This window comes from Desmodus rotundus, chromosome 4 (assembly GCF_022682495.2).
Source record: "Desmodus rotundus isolate HL8 chromosome 4, HLdesRot8A.1, whole genome shotgun sequence".
In the NCBI taxonomy this organism is placed as follows: domain Eukaryota; kingdom Metazoa; phylum Chordata; class Mammalia; order Chiroptera; family Phyllostomidae; genus Desmodus; species Desmodus rotundus.
In genome coordinates this window covers 117,298,398-117,316,141 of record NC_071390.1, presented here as the reverse complement: position 1 = coordinate 117,316,141, position 17,744 = coordinate 117,298,398, and the positions used below count along the sequence as shown (strand labels likewise).

At 42.9% G+C, this 17,744-nt stretch overlaps 2 protein-coding genes across 2 annotated transcripts in view; both read right to left on the bottom strand.

The window, feature by feature from the left end:
• The window catches only part of SPMAP2L (sperm microtubule associated protein 2 like), a 42,608-nt gene extending 37,672 nt beyond the window's left edge, over window positions 1-4,936 (bottom strand). Inside the window, exons 1-4 of the mRNA XM_024578365.2 lie at window positions 4,864-4,936; window positions 4,520-4,810; window positions 4,118-4,402; window positions 3,605-3,607 (exon numbers count right to left, since the gene is read on the bottom strand). Of these exons, the coding sequence (XP_024434133.2) occupies window positions 3,605-3,607; window positions 4,118-4,402; window positions 4,520-4,810; window positions 4,864-4,936 (652 nt within the window). The remainder of the gene's footprint in view (window positions 1-3,604; window positions 3,608-4,117; window positions 4,403-4,519; window positions 4,811-4,863) is intronic.
• A 3,344-nt stretch (window positions 4,937-8,280) lies between these two features.
• Window positions 8,281-17,560, bottom strand: ARL9 (ARF like GTPase 9). Its single transcript, XM_024578947.3, has 4 exons — window positions 17,227-17,560; window positions 13,015-13,177; window positions 11,422-11,597; window positions 8,281-8,958 (listed from the first exon to the last, which is right to left on the bottom strand). The coding sequence occupies exons 1-4, from the start codon at window positions 17,455-17,457 to the stop codon at window positions 8,779-8,781; spliced, it is 750 nt and encodes a 249-aa protein (XP_024434715.2). The 5' UTR covers window positions 17,458-17,560; the 3' UTR covers window positions 8,281-8,778.
• Window positions 17,561-17,744: the final 184 nt, after the last annotated feature.

Here is a 17,744-nt window from a genome sequence, read left to right as displayed (position 1 = left end):
GAAAAGATGAGGTTACCTTATACGCAAGTTCTTACAAGAAACCCATCTTATGAAGCACTTTCCCAATTAATTGATTTTCCCACAAAGCACTGGTCAAGGGAAACGTGTTTGCCTGAAACAACTTCAATAGATGCTAGAATGGAAAAATTACACAGCTGATATTGTTCTGATATTAGAGAAAAACTTTCAGTTTTTCATTATTAAAATATTAGCTGAGGTTTTACCATAGATGGCCTTTATTATGTTGAGGTACTTTCCTTCTATACCTATTTTACTGAGTGTTTTAATCATAAGTTGATGTTGTACTAATCAAATGCCTTTTCTGCATCTATTGATAAGATCATACGATTTTTATCCTTTACTTTGTTAATATGGTGTATTGCCTTCATCAGTTTGTGTATGTTGAACCATCCTCATGCCCCTGGAATGAATCCCACTTGATCATGATGTATTATGTTTTCAATGTACTGTAATATTCGATTTGCTAGTATTTTGTTTAGGATTTTTGCATCTGTATTCATCAGAGATATTGGACTATAGTTTTGGTTTTTTGTGTGTTCTATCATGCCCTTTAAATGTTTGTGTTTTATTCGATAAGCACATGGCTCATGCTGCCCTCTGGAGCTAGCGAGTGGGATGATCAGGTTGGTGCTCCAAACCATCTGCCGGAGAGGGCTGCCATCTGCTGGGAGAAAGCTCCATTCAGACGCCATCCACTCCTGATGGTGCTGAGCCTCTCTTACCCTGGGAGACCCAAGCGTAAAAATAAAGCATTTTGTAACATGATATGAGTGAATATCAAAGTATAACTATTCTCTGCCTTGCCCTCTACCCTGCCTCCTAAGGAGCCCACACTGGAGCTGCTCAGCCTCTACTCCTTGTGCCAAATGCAGTACCGGTAATCTACAAGCGCCTTTCCGAACAGATCTAAAGGGCACAGAGGCATGAGGAATTGAGGCAAGCTGGAGCTTGAGAGAAATAGAAAGGTATTAGGGGGGAGTTGCTGTAATAGTGACAGGGACTACAGTACCTTTCAAGGCTTTTGGAAGTAAAATTCACATTTGTTTTAGGTGTACTATTGTTTTGAAGGCCGGTCTTAAAGCAGTCTAGCTCTCTATCGGGTGTGGCTATGTAAACAAACACTGGGATGCTCTGTGATACGATGTATGAAGCTCTATGGTCCCACACTGCTATTCTTTCTTCCTTGCCCCTTTCCTAGGTAGGCACAGCTCCCTAGCACTGTGCTCCCGCTGCCAAAGCTCAGGGTCGTGTGGGCGAGAAATGGGAGAATGTGGGGAAGGATTTGGCTTCAGGATGAGAAGGCAGTGGCAGTAAGAGGGCAAGCCCTTCCTTCTGACTAAACCACAACAAAAACGTGTACTTCTACACGTTTCTAAACTAAGCTCAAAAATACCACATCCCCAAGTAACTATTAAGGTACTCTCACACCCCTAATTCTGCACTTCTGTGACTTTGTTTTTTAATTTCAAGTCTAATTTTCATGTTCATTCACCTGTGTGAAGATGGCAGCGGGTGGCCCTGGGAACTGGATTTGTAAGTCACACCATATACCAGGATAAATTCCAAATGGACCAAAGATCTAAATGTTTTTTTTAAGTTGATAAAAGAAAACACATGGGTGAATTCCTTTGTAACCTAAAAGTAGAAAAAGGCCTTTCTAATGATGATTCAATGCAGAAGCCATGAAAGAAATGATTGATAACTTTTACTATAAAATGTTTTTAGGGAAAAAAAATAAAGATAAGCAAAGACAAACAGACCACCAGCAAAGTGAAAAAAATGTCATACATATCCCAGCCAAAGGGCTAATCTCCCTGGATACAAGAGGAAAACCTAGCAAGTCAAGGAAAGTAGGCAAAGGGCATGAAAAAATGTATACCAAAAATGATGTTTAATAACACTCATAAAATAAGATCGTTATAAATGAAAACTTAATTGACATACTACTTGTTTTTCATGTATTCGATTTTCAAAAAGCCAAAAGTTTGAACACCCACTCCAGTGGTGAGGCTACAGAGAAATGAAAGCTTCCGTTGCCAGTGGGCATACCAAGTGAATCAACTCCCACGTAGGTAATTGTTTGTTTTTCTGTTCTCGTCATCTGTTTTTCAAGTGCAGACAAGAATTGGCAAGAACGATAGAGGGAGAGGCAAGGGAGTTCAGGATATTTGCAAGGAAGTGATTCTGTTGGTGTTCCATGGACTATAAAGTGAGTGAGGAGGGACAGAAAGTCATAAGGTAGTGATATGTAATGAAAGGCTAATAGCAGCAGTTATTTAGAACTCCCTTTGAGGCTGAAGAATTGATGGAGGGGGTACAAGGAAGACTGAGTGAGATGGACAGATAGGAGAATGTTAGAGATTAGAGGACAATGTTAGAGATTTAAAATAGAGATTTTAGAAATGGTACAACAGTTGACATTATCAAAGACTAGGGCAGTCAGTGCCCAAGATGGAATGAAGGACAAGATCATTCAAAGTGAGTAGGTCAAAGAACTGAGAGGCCAAGTGGACCATCCAGATGGACACTGAAATCTCTGTACATGCTGACAAGCTTGGTGATGGAGCGAAAGGCAGTAAGCTAGAACGATTTCAATGGAGTGGAGGGGAAAGAAGCCTAATTAGGTGGGTTGAGGAGGGAATGATAGGTGATAAAATGTAGTCAGTGATTAGATGTGTTCAGTGAAGGGAACAGAAAAATAGTGGGAGAAAGAGGGGTCTGAAAAAGACGTGGGGACCAAGGGTTACTTCAAGATGGAAGATTCTGGAGTATATATATACACACATACTCATGGGATCGATTGATCAGAAAGGGAGAAATTGATGCCATAGGAGAGAGAAGAAATAACTGTGGCAACGTCCTCAAGAGACGAGAGTGGAATCCACAGCACAAGTGCAGGATATTTCTTTTCACAGAAAGAGGCACCATTCTTCCCTGCAGGATGAAAAAATACAGAAGCCATGGTGCAGATTTGGGAATAGATCAGTGTTGAGAAAATAAGGCAGTTTGAGACTGGTGGCTTCTATTTTCTCAATAAAGTGTGAGGCAGTACCTTCAGCTGTTTGGGGTTAAAGGGGTGAGGCTGGAGGAGTGAGAACTAACTAGGTGAATAAAGTGGGCCTCCTAGGCAGTGCCGAGTGACCAGCCGAGATTAGTGGTCATGAACCTGAAACAGAAGCACTCGGTATGATTGTCGGACTTTATACAGCAGCTGTTTGTGTAAGAAGAAGGCCGGTAGTTAGGTTTCACCAGGGTTGAGGTTTTGCTAGGAGAAGTATGTTGGTTAACCAAAAAGCCAGTGTGGTGGTAGATTACTTGAGCAACTGAAATGACAGGCCATAAAATCAAGGCTGATAAAGAGGAGTCAAAGAAAATATAAGATTTAAAAAATGGTCACCTAAGGGGTTGGAAGTCCAATGTGGACAAAGACTTGTGAGTTGGGTTATCACTGAAAGGTTAGAAGTGAGCTGGTGTGGTCAGAATAACAGATGTTCATATCCAAGTCCCATTAGCCCTGTTCCCCCATGAACTCGGTGAGGACTGAGCATTCAGTAAGCACTTAGTAAATGTACCCTTTCAACACTTGCTCAGGAGTGTTCTGTTACTGCAGCTTTAGCAATATAATAGATAGCATTTCTTGGGTGTCACCATGAGCTGAAGGAATACTGACAAAAATATCCTCCTTTCAATGATCCTCCCTTCAGCTGGGGAGAAAAATAACAATGAAATGCAAAATCTTAAGTACTGTCACAGCGGTAATGTATAAAGTGGCAACCCAGAGGAATGCAATAACTAACTGTAGAGAAAAATTAAGAAGAGCTTCAAAAAGAAGTGGCAATGGCTAATCAAGGACAGCCAGGAGGTCATCAGGCGGAGCGAGGAGAGAGTGAAGACATTCAGTTTCTTTCATTACTAGAGTCTCCGTTTCCCATCAGACTCCCTTCAGGTCCAAAAATAGGGGACTGCAAGGCAGCAGGTAAATGACACAGGAGCTATCTCTCTCTAAAACAAAGCGAGCATGCAAACCTTCACGTGAGGACACCAAGGTTCAGGTGGGACGGGGTGCTCAGTGCTTTGGAGGGGCTCCAAAACCTACCATTGAGAGAAGACCACGGAATCCAAGGCGGGAATCTGATCACGACAGATGGAGATAACATCAAGGCGGAGCTGGGAAGCAGCTCGGCTTCGTGGGACTTGCGGGCCTCGCGGGGAGCTTGGGTCCCACGGGGCTTACGGGGCGCGCGGAGCTTGTGGGGTTCACCGGGTGCATGCGGCTCCTGGGGCTTGCCGGGCTCCTGGAGCTCGTAGGGCTCGTAGAGCTCGTAGGATTCGCGGGGTTCATGGCGCTCCCTAGGTGCATGGGGCTTGTAGGATTCGTAGACTTCATAGGACTCGTAGGAGTCGTAGGAGTCGTAGCGTTCGTGGGGCCTCTGGAGAGCATGGGGAGCGTAGGGCTCATAGTGTTCGCGGGGTTCGGAAAGTGGATATGGCTTATAGCCGTCGTGGGGCTTGGAGATCTCTTTGCACTCTTCTCGCTGGCCTTGATCGCGGGCTTCCTCGGATACCTCGAGCTCTTCAGGCTCCTCGGGCTCCGCGGACTCGTCGTGCAGGCTGGGGATCCTGTGTACTAAGGGCGCCTGGAGAGCTTCCCAAGAAGCAGATACTTCTGTCATATCACGCCCATCTAACAGCTCGAATGGACCCGAAAACTTTTGCCTCTCCATGCGGGTCCGGGGAGATCCGCTGCGCGGGGTGCCGAGCATGGCTGGGTCGCTGATGGCCTTGGGCGCTAATGGGAAGGAGATGAGAAGTCGCCCGCGCCGGACCCCAGCCCACCCCTACCTAACACAGAAGCTGCTAGACTGGCCGCGTCCCCGCCCACTCCCCCACTGTTCTTCAGTTGCCAAGGCGACATGACGCGCTCCGGGGCCCACAAGCCAGCTCCCGCCTTGGGCCAAACGGAGCCAGAGACGTGTGTCCGCGGACAGTTGGGCCGCGCTGCTGACCGGCTGTTGGCGTGCGTCGAGGGCGAGTACTTTCGTTCGTTTTCTCGGTTGCCGAGGCCCCGGCGCAGAACGTCCCGGCTTCCAGACTAATTACAGCGCTACTCAGCACAGCCAGGTGTCTGTCAGGTCCCCTGACACAGATTCTCCGTAGGCTTTCGGTCTCCTAATCATGCTGAGAAGGGGTGCTGAGATTGACGGTCCGGGTCACCATTATCCCTCTGGATTCCTCAGTGCCTTCCCGACTGGTGTTCTGACTTGGTAGACCTCCAATTATGACACTCCAAACTGTTTACCATAAGTCCCAAGCTTTGCACCATAAGGTGCCCCATGCATGATCTAGTCCTTCTCTCTCTCCAGGCGACTGTGGGCTGCTCTGCTCTTTCTGGCTACATTCCAGCCTTCCTGGTCCTCTGTAACATATCAAGCAATTTCCCGTTTCAGCTGCTTCCTATACCTGGAGCCCATTTCTCCCCTTGTTCACGTGTTAGCTCTTTTCTACCTTTTGGGGCTCAGCTTAAATATCTACCTACTCAGAGAGATCTTTCAGAACCCATAGAAATTTTTAAAAGGTTCCCACCATTATTTTCTATCTCAAATCTTTGTTTCTACCCAATTTTTAATTATTTTTCTGCTTTTAAAAATTTTTGTGTTTGCCTCCCCAGCCAGAATGTAAACACCTTAACAACATTCTCTGTCCTGGTACCTGGTATATGCTCAGTGCTGAGCACAGTGAGACTGCGGACAGCTGTCATTTCTAGTGTATTTTTCCCCCTAGCATCCCTCCCCTTTTCTTCTAAAAGTTGAACCCCTTCTTTCTTTGGGGGAACTTCTTCCAGATGGCTTGAGGGGGTTAATGCAACCTCCTTCCCTGGTCTGGACAAAATGACCTTAGGGATTAGTTAAAGGATGAATATGTGACCTGGCGGAGCCAATCAGTGCCCCTCTCTAAGATCTGCTGGACAGTTTTCTTAGAAGGAGATCTTTTTCTGGGATCATGAGCTATATATGAATGCTGTAGGCTTGGTGTTGACAGAAGTCCCTTGGCGAGGGAATCTGAGAATGAAGCCAAGTAGAGACTAGCAGGGCTAAGCGATAGAGAGAAAGCTTTGTTAACTCTGAACCCCTGAATCCACCCATGCCCAGATTCCCCAGTATGATGAGCCCCCCAAGTCCCCTTTTCTTGGCACACAAAAATCTAACTTGAATTTCCATCATTTTTAACTAAAAGAGTTATGACACATTTTTTTGGCACATAGTTGGTGCTCAATAAATGTTGACTAAATGAATGAGTAAAAATAGAGATCTACTCTTAGTGCACTCACTGATGTTTTCTGAGCCTGGAAGGCTGGCAAGAGATGCCAGGTTGTGGTGAGTTCTCCAAAGTAATGAATGCCAGCCCCCAAGCAGCCTGTTGGGAAGACCCGTTCTCTGACAGGCTCCTTGACAACACTCTGACCTGTCTTGGCTGAGGGCCATTTCCATTAGAAACCCTGGGATATGTACCTCCCTTGACAGCCTGAGAGCATCTCAAGTTTTTGCTTTAATCATCCCCAGCATCAAGCAGTGACCACCATGTTGGCATTCAATAGCTGTTCACTTAAGGGAAAACACCAGCCACAACATTTATTGCCAAAATGCAAAATCTAAAATCAAAACATGAGAAAATCAAGGCTAAACAAGGTAGAGCAGAGATACCACTTCCTATCTGAAAGGTTTGGGCATCATCTTTGAAATGAGCATCCGGGAACTTATGTATTCTCCCAACCACCCTAGAAACCATAATAAAAAGATGCCTCGTAGAACCAGAGTTCGGGGATGGAAGTAGTCTGCATTTGATTTAGTTCTTTTCCAGAGTGAAGACTAGGACACAAGATGGTTAAGGCATTTGTCCAGGGGCCAGTTCATGGCCATCCTTGGGGCAGAGGCTGAAAATCCAGGGTTTCTGACAGTCCTGCCTCATTGTGTGATCCCATCTCCACAGGCCAGGTGAAGGGAGGTCTGACATTAGACACTGGAATGGCTGTTGTTACATCATACTGTTAAACATTATCCTGCAGCTCTGACTGCGAGAAAGCTAGTGACTCTTAAAGGCACACACTCTAACATCTCACCTCGCAGAGGGCAGGCCTTGTTAAGAAGGATAGAATACTGTGGTATATTTAAAAGTGGTTCTTTTTCTCCAACCCTGAAAACACAACGGTTTTTTCCTTTAATATTTATCATGGGAATCTGATCAAGCTCCTAGAGATAAATCTCTCAAGATTGTGGGGCCCCTGGTGTGACTGGGTCACCCCAGAGTTTGTAACTTTCAGAGTATCCACGCTGAGCCGCCAGCAATTTGTGAGTTACAGTTACGGTTACCCTGCCCTGGTGCTGGTCCCGGAGCGTGTGTCCCACGGTGAGTCTCTGCTGCGGTAAATTGTCCTCTGTATTCCATTGTTGGTTTCTCTGATCGTGGCAGCAGCGGTCTGCCCTGTGCTCTCATCTCTGTTATGGATCCTAGAAGAGTTGTTGATTTTTCAGTCTGTTCAGCTTATTACTTGCTCTTACAACAGTGGAGGCTTCCAAGCCTCTCACATGCTGGTCTGGAAACTATAAGTCCTTTTTTTTTTTTTTAAATCAAGACAATAGGCCAAAAGTTGGATTTACATGGTATCTAGGCAGAGTTTCTTCTCTTACAAAATACTTCTAGTGAAGAAAGCTTATACATAAAAGACAAATGTCAAAAATTTCAAAAACGAATCCCAACAATGTTCCTCATCTACTATAATAGGCTCCTAAAAGAGAAGCTTTTCCACCCCAGCGGGTATGGCTCAGAGCAGAGTGCCCGCCTGCAAACTGAAAGGTGGCCCGTTTTGATATGCAGTCAGGAAACACGGCTGGATGGCAGGACAGGTCCCCAGTTGGGGGTATGTGAGAGGCAACCAGTTGATATATCTGTCACACATCATTGATGTTTCTCTCTTTCTCCCTCCTTTCCCATTTCTCTAAAAATAAGTAAATAAAATCTTCGTTTTAAAGAGAAGCCTTTCTTAAATTGTTTTGAAGGCTGTTAATTTATATTTTTATGAGGTTTAATAGTGATTACTTTTTTGTCATTGCATTATCCCAGTATTTCTTTCCCTACGGTGTTAAACACATTTACTTAAAGGAAAGACCCTTGGATTTTTACTTGAAAAGAGAAAAATTTATTTAAATGTTTTAACATAAATCTCATGTCATTGAAAAACTACAAACAGGATAAATGCTTGTTACTGTTCACTTTAATTTTGTTGCTTAAAACTCAGAATTTTGCCCTGACTGGTGTGGCTCAGTGGATTGAGTGCTGGCCTGTGAACCAAAGGGTCACCAGTTCGATTCCCAGTCAGGTCACATGCCTGGGTTGCAGGTCAGGTCCCCAGTAGGGGGCACTCGAGAGGCAACCACACATTGATGTTTCTCTCCTTCTCTTTCTCCCTCCCTTCCTCTCTCTCTAAAAATAAATAGTAAAATCTTTTAAAATTTTTAAAGTAAAGTTTTTTAAAAAGCCTTGAAATTTCTCCAAATACACTGTGTTACCAACACTTTTAAAGATCAAAATCTAAATAAAGAGATGCTCTTAACCAATTAACATTCTCTTTGTATATATGCCATGCATTGAGAAAATAGGAAATGGCTTAATTTTTATTTGAAAGTGTCACCGAACCCTCCCTGCCACTCAACCCTCCCTGATGACATTTGGAGAGTGAGCTGCATGCTGGGCCTGGCCTGGTCACTGCATATCTGCTGCCAGGTGTGCAATCAGGTCTTTAGCATCCTGCATGGTGGAGGGTATCTCTGAGCCATTCTCAGTCACTTGAGTCCCAAACAAGAACATCTTCCTGTCATTTCCCACCTCAGACAACGCCAAAGCTTCATGGATGTCTGTAATGTGATAGGCTGCTTTGAGATCCTTCACCGAGAATGAAAAAAGAAAAAGAAAAAATTTTGGTTATTTTGCATTTATTGCTCTGAAAGACCCCCCATTCATTTTAATACGGAGGATATTGAGACCCCATTGCTATGACCCTAGTATTTGTTTGAATATAAAGCTTTTTATCAGAATTAAACCAGTATTTGAGTTATCATCAAAAATATATATTTTTTGGAATAAAGTTAAACCAATATAATACCTTAATCAGTTTTCTAAATAGTGCAATCGGCTTATAACTTTTTATATTTTCCTTTTTGTTTCCTCAGAATTATATTGAATAGGATCAGAGAAGACAGAAGACTTCCAGTGAAGATGGAGGCATAAGTAAACACAGGCACCTTCTCACACAGCCACAGCAAAAATTACAGCTAGACTACAGAACAAATATCACCCAGAATCATCAGAAAATCAGGCTGTATGGAAGTCTGACAACCACGGTATTAAAGAAGTCACATTCAGCCCTGATTGGTGTGACTCCGTGGATTGAGTGTGGGCCTGTGAACCAAAGGGTCAGTGGTTTGATTCCCAGTCAGGGCACATGCCTGGGTTGCAGGCCAGGTCCCCAGTAGGGGGCGCTCGAGAGGCAACCACACATTGATGTTTCTGTCCCTCTCTTTCTCCCTCCCTTCCCCTCTCTAAAAATAAGTAAATAAAATCTTTAAAAAATAAAAAACCCCAGGAGCTCTCTGGTTAGCGCCTTGGTTGAACCTGCTGTCCATAATATCTAATAATAATTTGTAGATGATGTTTCTTCAAGTATATTTCAGGAGAATTTTAGTGGATGGGAGGCATTGAATTTCTTGTGCCCAGGGTATTTCCTATGAAGTGGTGAGCGTGGGAAGAGTAGCATGATTTTGGATTTTGGTTTCTTCTCTCATGTCCTTTTAATAAAAACAACAAGCTACCTTGGTAGAGAAAAAACAAGAATTATATTTAACAGGATCAATAATTTTAAATTTATCTTTAATTGAAATTTCCTTTATTAATTGGTTTTTGTCCATATCATGTTTTATTGATGACAGCATTTGCCTTTGTGAGTTTTCTTTTATGGCCGTTATTTCTACTGAACCAAAAAAATTTGGATCAAATTTTGGGAGGCTGGCCGAGAAAGGAGCAGGGGGGATTTAGAAAACAAAGTTGTAGAAGGAAGTCAAGAAAGGAGGACAGATGGAGAGAAAGAGCACAAGATGCAGAGAGGGGGAAGCTTAAAAGAGGGAAGCCCACAAGGAGAGTCAGCAAGAGATGAGATTAAATTGAGACAGAAAACCTGCGCTTCTGCATGGCCAGGTCAAACCTTGTTGAGGTCAAAAGGGCAAGGTCAAAACATACTACTTTGCCTCTCACACATCAATAATAATTTATGCAAATAACCCCTGATAGCCCCTTTTCTAAACACAGACACAGATTTCAGCAATAGTTTTTAAGTCCTTTGCAAAAGTTTCACTTCGCATTTCCACTTTTAAACTGCATTTGTAATTGGGTTTGTGTTGTTTCACAGTGTTCTCCCTAAGCTTTAGGGGATCATTTTTAAATCTCTAGAAATACTCCAACACTGTGTTACTTTTTCTTCTTCCAGTATAAACCAATCAGATTCTATCACTGGGAGCCTGTGAGGCTTTTCCTCATGTGTTGTACTTGGTATCTGGCTGGAGTTGATTACCTCTCTGGATGTTGGTCGCCCCAATATATTATCTCTCTGACTCCTGAATTCATTTAGGCTTAGAGTCTGCAGTGACTTTTGTAACAGTGTTAATGGATCCAGTAACATGTGGATGATGTCTCAAGTTAATAAATTCACTGATGGAATTGGAGAGGAAATAAATAGGGGAAGGAGGGTGTTGGATGGGAGGAGGGACTTCCTTGTAATGATAAAAGTCAATCAGGGATAATTCTGCTATGAACTTGGGTGTACAAATATCTGTTTGACTCCCTGCTTTCAATTTTTTTAAATTGGTGGAACATATGGAAATTGTATTTTTAATTTGTTAAGGAACTGCCATACTGTTTTCCATAGCAGCTAGACCATTTTACATTCCCACAGTGCACAGCATTCCACTTCTCCATGGATGTCTAACGTTTTTAATGTATGTGTATGAAGTAAGTTCAGGTCTGCTCTAATTGATCTAAAACAGTTTCTTTATACATGGTAGACACAAATATTTTGTTGAAATTGACGATCAGTAAATGCTTATTGAATTAAATGTAACACGTATTTGTTAGATTGCTACTATGCCCAAGGCAGTTACAAGGTATTATAAGGGACAGAAAGATAAATACTAGTCTCTACTCTCAAGGCGTTTATAATCCAGTAGCTCTAGTAAATATAAACTGAACTGATTATACAGCATATTGTTTAATATATACTTGTTAAAAGTAGGTATTTCCATTTCTTGTGTTAATGATAAAGTATTGAGTACAAATGATATTTGTACAGATTTTTACCTGTTTGTTTGCAAACACAACCAGAGGGATGATTGGGTTGGTTTCAATTAGCTGATGAAGGTGTTTCCTGGCTTCAGGTAATCTGCTGTGATCTGCCGAATCCACCACAAAGATCAGCAGTATTCCCCTGGACATGTATGTTTCCCAATAGGAACGGAAAGGCTCGCTGCCACCAACTACAAAGAGGAGTAGGGAAAGAAACACCAAAAACGTCACAGGTGCATCCACCAAGGGGGAGGAGAAAGGCACATTTGCATAATTTCTGAACACCAGACAGGTGTGCTAGTGCCGCTGTGTTAGAATGTGCCAGTTGAGAACCTCTAGAGAGATGTGTATTTTAACTTTTGTATGTAGCAATTTTATATTGTCCAATAGATTGAACTTGCTGATTATGTTCAAATTTTGTGTATATTTGCAATTTTTTTTCTCCTTGATCCTATTAATACTTGACAAAGATATGTTGAAATTCCTCACTCCAGTTGTAGATCTGTCCATTTCTCCCCTAGTTGGGTCCACCCTTCCTTCCTCCCTCCCTTCCTTCCTTTTCATTTTTTATATTTTGAAGCTATTTTTAAGCTATCTATTTGGTCAAAATAATTTTGTTCCATAACTTCTGGGCAAATTGAAACCTCTGTTCCTAATAATGCTTTTTCTTAAAGGTTTGCTTTCAGGTTTACCAATTTCTCTGCTCACCATTTTCTCTTCTTAACTGGAGAAGAGCAAAATTAAAAAGCTGATTGCAGTAATCTAAGTGGGTGATGATAGAGGTTCCAATTCAAATATGGGGAATGGGAAAGGATGTAACTGATGAATTTGAGATTTGTTTTAGAGGTAGAAAAATTCATAGTGTTTTACTGGAGGTGGGGATATAGAAGGAGGAAATAAGGGTGACTCCTGGTTTTCTATCTTGAGCAACTTGATGGGTACTGACCAGTGGATTGTAAGGAAAGGAACTGATATGGAGATAAATCAAGCATTTTGTTTTGTCCATGTTAGGTCCAAGAGGCCAATTAGACAACCAGGTGGAGAAGTCAGGTGACATCTGAATATGTTTGGGCTGGATAGATAAATTTGGGAGTAGCACACAGATGGTACCTAATGCCAGGAGGATGGGAGGAAAGAGTGTACAGAGAAGACAAGCGGATCTGGCGAATCTGTGGGAAACAGCAATCTTTAGAGTGGTGGTGTCTCCAGAATTCCTGCAGAGTAGGGGCTTCTGGGTTGCCTTCTGTTTACAAGATGGGGTTGGGGTTTGCCTGCAGGTGCAGCTGCAGAGAAGGAAGATTGCTTTATTTACTTAGATTGCGTATTTATTTGGGGTAGTAAGGGAGGAGGGAGGCTGTTATAGAAGGGAATATAAAGCCTTCTTCTCAACTCCCTTTATCACCACCACTGTAAAAGGGAGAAAATAAAAAGAACATAAAGTGATTTCCCCACAGTGCACCCTAGTATTAAACTACACATGCTGTCTAAATATCTAGGAAGGTCTGACCCAGGGTTACTTTTTGCGAGGACCCAATCTGATAATGTGAAGTCTGGCTCAAGAAGTAACAAAATGAGGCTATCCTGTAGTTAACGAGGAAGAGGGCTTACTCTCCAGGAACTCCATCTGGCTGTCTTCAGTGCTGATACAGACTTCATTGAAACCTTGGGTGGGTGCCTCGCTGTGCTGGACTCTGTTTAGAGCTAGAGAGTGGAGAACACTGGTCTTTCCTGCTCCATCCAGGCCCAACACGAGGATATGATTATTTTTCTCCTGTGAAACAAAAGATAAATCAATAAACCTATGCAATCAGGGCCATGTGTTCCTGGTCCGTGGCAGTGTGCACTGCCTGTGGTAAGACCCAATAATACTTGTGCAATTGTAAACCAGAACAAAACTTCACAAAACATTTAATTGGTCTAGAACAAACTGTACCAAACAACTCGTATCTTATTAGTTGTGTGATGTTAATTGCACATTCCTTCTCCATCCCTCAACTTCTGGTCAATCTATCAAATCAATATGATATATATTATGTGTATATATCTATATTTTTAAGCTATTTTTTAACCTATGTGGTCAAAATAATTATTTGTTCTATAACTTCTGGGCAAACTGAAACCTCTATTCCTAATAATGCTTTTTCTTAAACATTTGCTTTCAGGTTTACCAATTTCTCTGCTCACCATTTTCTCTTCTTAACTGGAGAAAAGCAAAATTAAAAAGCTGATTGCAGTAATCTAAGTGGGTGATGATAGAGTTTCCGTATGTATATACAATAGGTGTATATACATATGTCTATACATAGATCTATATATCTAGGTATCTACATATCTAGATACCTATTTACACATCCAGATATAGATATATAGATCTATATATATCTAGATACATATCTATAGAGATAGAGGCATATCTATATAGATACAGATATACATATCTATGCCTATATATCTATCTAGATATGTATAGATAGATATATACACATGATATATATATCTCAAGATTTTGAGAGGTGCCAGAGATCACAGGGCCACTGGGCAATTTTCAGACTTCAATTTGCTTCTTGAGTTCATGTCCACTGGAGATTGCCCCAGAATTCAGTGTGTTGTCTGTGATCTTGGTACCTCCATGGTGCTTTTGGTATTGACTATGCCATTCAGTATGTAAGCATCTAAGGTCTCATTAATCAGTCTTGTCTTCCCAACTAGATCATTAGATTAAAATGCAAGATTCCCCTTTTATACTTATAAATATAAGTATCACAATTAAATGAAAAGACTAAGATTATAGAAATTGTTAAACTGGTTCCAATCACAAATGAGCATTTATTTTTAGAAAGATTTTATTTATTTTTAGAGAGGGGAAGGGAGGGAGGAAGAGAGGGAGAGAAACATCAATGTGTGGTTGCCTCTTGTGTGCCTCCCACCAAGGACCTGGCTGGCAACCCAGGCATGTGCCCTGACTGGGAATCAAACCGGTGACCCTTTGGTTTGACACCCACACTCCACACCACTGAGCCACACAAACTAGGGTCTATTATATTTTATTTTTATCACTTACACTATTATAGATGCCCCCCCTAACTCCCCTCCCCCAACTTTGCCCAGATCCTGCCATCCCACTCCCCAGGGTTACTCTCTCCACCTTCTTTTACCCAGTCCCAACCCCTCCCCTCTGAGATCTGTCAGACTGTTCCATACATCCACGCTTCTGGGTTTCTTTTGTTTGTCAGTTTCTTTTGTTCCGTAGATTCCACATAGAAGTGAGATCATATGGTCTTTGTCTTTTTCTGATGGGCTTATCTCACTTAATGTGATAATTTCCAGGCAGATAAACATTTATTTTAAAATCTGATGTTAAAACCTTTTGAATTAGATGTAAACTTTAGATAGAAACATTCCACCAACATACCAGCCTTAGGAACTTTTATGACAAGTGAGGAACAATAAGGGCAGGCTGGAATGAAGAAAGAAATAGGAAGTTTAGGGTGCACAGAAGGGTGGCTTTCAGGATATAAACTTCAATGTAAATAGTAATAACTGAGCAACGATACAGGCAGCCTGCTCACAGAAAGTTAATTGTTTCCCAAACAGCCTACCAAAGAGGCTTCTCATGCACAAAACACACTAGGTTTAAAAATAACAATAATCTTAATACATTTCTTCTTGAACACTAAATGTTGACAAGAGATTTTTAGCCTGGACTTCTGATTTTTAAAAAATGTGATCCAAACAGCATTAGAATGTCTATCCCACCTCTTTTTTAAAAAATAAGATCTATGTACAAGTAAAATGTTTTAAGGTCTGATCCAATAGATACTTGTGTAGAGAGCATGCTTTATGAAGATTGTCTAGAGAACAACAGAATTCAAAAAAGTGTGTTTTTAAAGTGAATTCTTGATGGCTTTTAAAGCAAATGGTATTTCCATAAATGTTTCCCATCTCTATCCCAACCTCCCTCCCCATTGCCTCCCGTCGGCATCTAAAAGTTAGTTACAATGTCATCCTGGGACGGTAAGCGGGCGTGACTTGATGCACGGAGGCGCTGAAGCCGTACTTTAAAGCAATGCTGGCGCCGAGAAAGGGCTGCAGGGTGTGGACTGTGTCCGCCTCATTATCTCCACCAGTGGCCCTACTCGGGCTACCCCCATGTTTCATCAATTCCAGATAAAGTTTCTTCACATTTTAATGTGTCTGAAATGAGAAGTTTACAATGCAAGGCACGTCTTACTTTTGTTGGAAACATTTTTGTTGTTGTTCTTTTCTTTCTTAGTATATCCAAAATAGTGGCTTCTTAGATTCTGCGAAATATTGTGAGTAAAAACAGTTCCTGGCCTGGCCAGTGCAGCCCAGTTGGTTGGGCAAGTCACAAAGCAAAGGGTCGTGGGTTTGGTTCCTGGTTGGCACAAGTCTGGGTTGTGGCTTCAGGCCCCATTTGGGGTGCCTACGAGAGGCAACCGATTGTACAAGAGGCAACTGACTTATGTTTGTCACATTGATATTTCTCTCCCTCCCTGTCTCCTTCCCTCCCCCTCGCTCTAAAAATAAATAAAATCTTAAACAAACAAACAAACAAAAAACAGTTCCGTACTCCCTTTCCGACCACATTGCTCACCCTAGGTTCACCTATCTAGAAATTTGGCAGGCACGGGCGCTTCACATTCTGCTTACTTTTCAGTCTAAAACACACGCTTGCCTCACGTTCATCATCTCCTAAGGAAATCTGGGATTACTGCAAAGCGAGTGTTCAGACACAAACTGTGATTGCAAACACAACTGTTCCTCATCAAAAATCATTCCTTTAACTACATGTGGATCTATGGAGTCTGTGCTTTTCCAGAGATCAAATACCTGAACAATTCACATTGTTTAGAGCCAGAAAGTAGCTCTGAGCTCAGGAACTCCAGGAGCACAGAGCCCACCAAGCTGATCCAGACAATGCCTGATTTTTCTTTCCTCCCCCAAGCCAGCCCTAATTTTTAAATTGTGGTAAAATACACATAACAAAATTTATCATCTTAACCACTTCTAAGTGTACAGTTCGGTGGTATGAAATCTTCATTCACTCACAATGTTGTGCAAACATCACCATCCACCTCCAGCACTCTTTTCATCTTGTAAAACAAACTCCGTACCCATTAAATACTAACTCCTTTCTCCCTTTCCCCAGACGCTAGCAGCCACCATTCTACTCTGTCTCTGAGGCTTTGCTTACTCTAGGTTATCTCATACAAATGGACTCATAGGTATGTGTCTTTCTGTGACTGCAGTGCCTGGTCTGTGAGACCTCAGTTAAACCTTTGTGACCCTTCTGGACGCTGGTGGTCTGAAAACAATGGAAGCAGTAACCACAGCGCCTACAGAAAAGGTCCAGACAACTCAAAACACATACCGCACAAGTTCAAGAACCCTGCACCTTCCACCAAAGAACTTATATTCAACAGGAAGGACTCGGATCGAGAGCCTGTATGAGGCGAGGGCTCAGGGCGGGTTTCTGTGTTGAGGGCAGTCTGCGACCTAGTTCTGAGTGCTGGACAGCGATGGGGCCGGAGAAGGGCCATAGCTGCGCCTCTTCTTCAACATGAGACCTGTTGTGGCGTTAGGGGTGAAGAAGGGCAGGGGAACAGAGAGAAGGGGCCGGCAACCGGTCAATCTGTCGTTGGAAGCTTCACACGTTTCCTTCCACCCACAGATACAAAGCCCCTGAAAGAGACCTAACTCCCTCCGGTCGGTCGGGGCCTGGGACGTAACAGAGCTGGCACTCAGGCCTGAAGCCCGACGGTGGCCTTGGGGAGAGGGTCAGAGGCACCAGTCTCTTACCGGCAGTTCCAGGAGGGGCTTTGTCAAGACGCTGTTGTTTTCCTTCTCCTTCTCTTCCTTTCCCTTAAATTGTTCCTTCTCTTTCTCCTTTTCCTCTTCCTTCCCTTTTTCATTCCCCTTCTCCTTCTCCACCTCCTTCCTTTTGTCTTTCTCCTCCTTTCCTCTTCCCCGAATTTTCTCTTTCTCTGGTTCCTTTCCCTTCTCTTTCTTTCTCACTTTCCCCCTCTCCATCTTCACAGCTCCTGTTTCCTTCCCTCCTGCGCGCCCTGCACGCTGGAGCAGCCGCCCTGGGTCCCGGCAGGTGTGGCCCCTGCGTGGGACACAGGCAGAGACGTAGATCCACGTGGCGCATGGCGCAGACCTCACTCACAGTCACTGTGGCTGCGGCCAGTCCTAGGGCGTGTAGGCTGCCACCGGGCATCTCTTGCTAGCTCTCCCGGGGCTGCGAGCTGCACATTCGCCAAACCTGATGGCGGAAGGCGGATTGACGAGGGTTAGGCAGGGGTGCTAGACGAAGG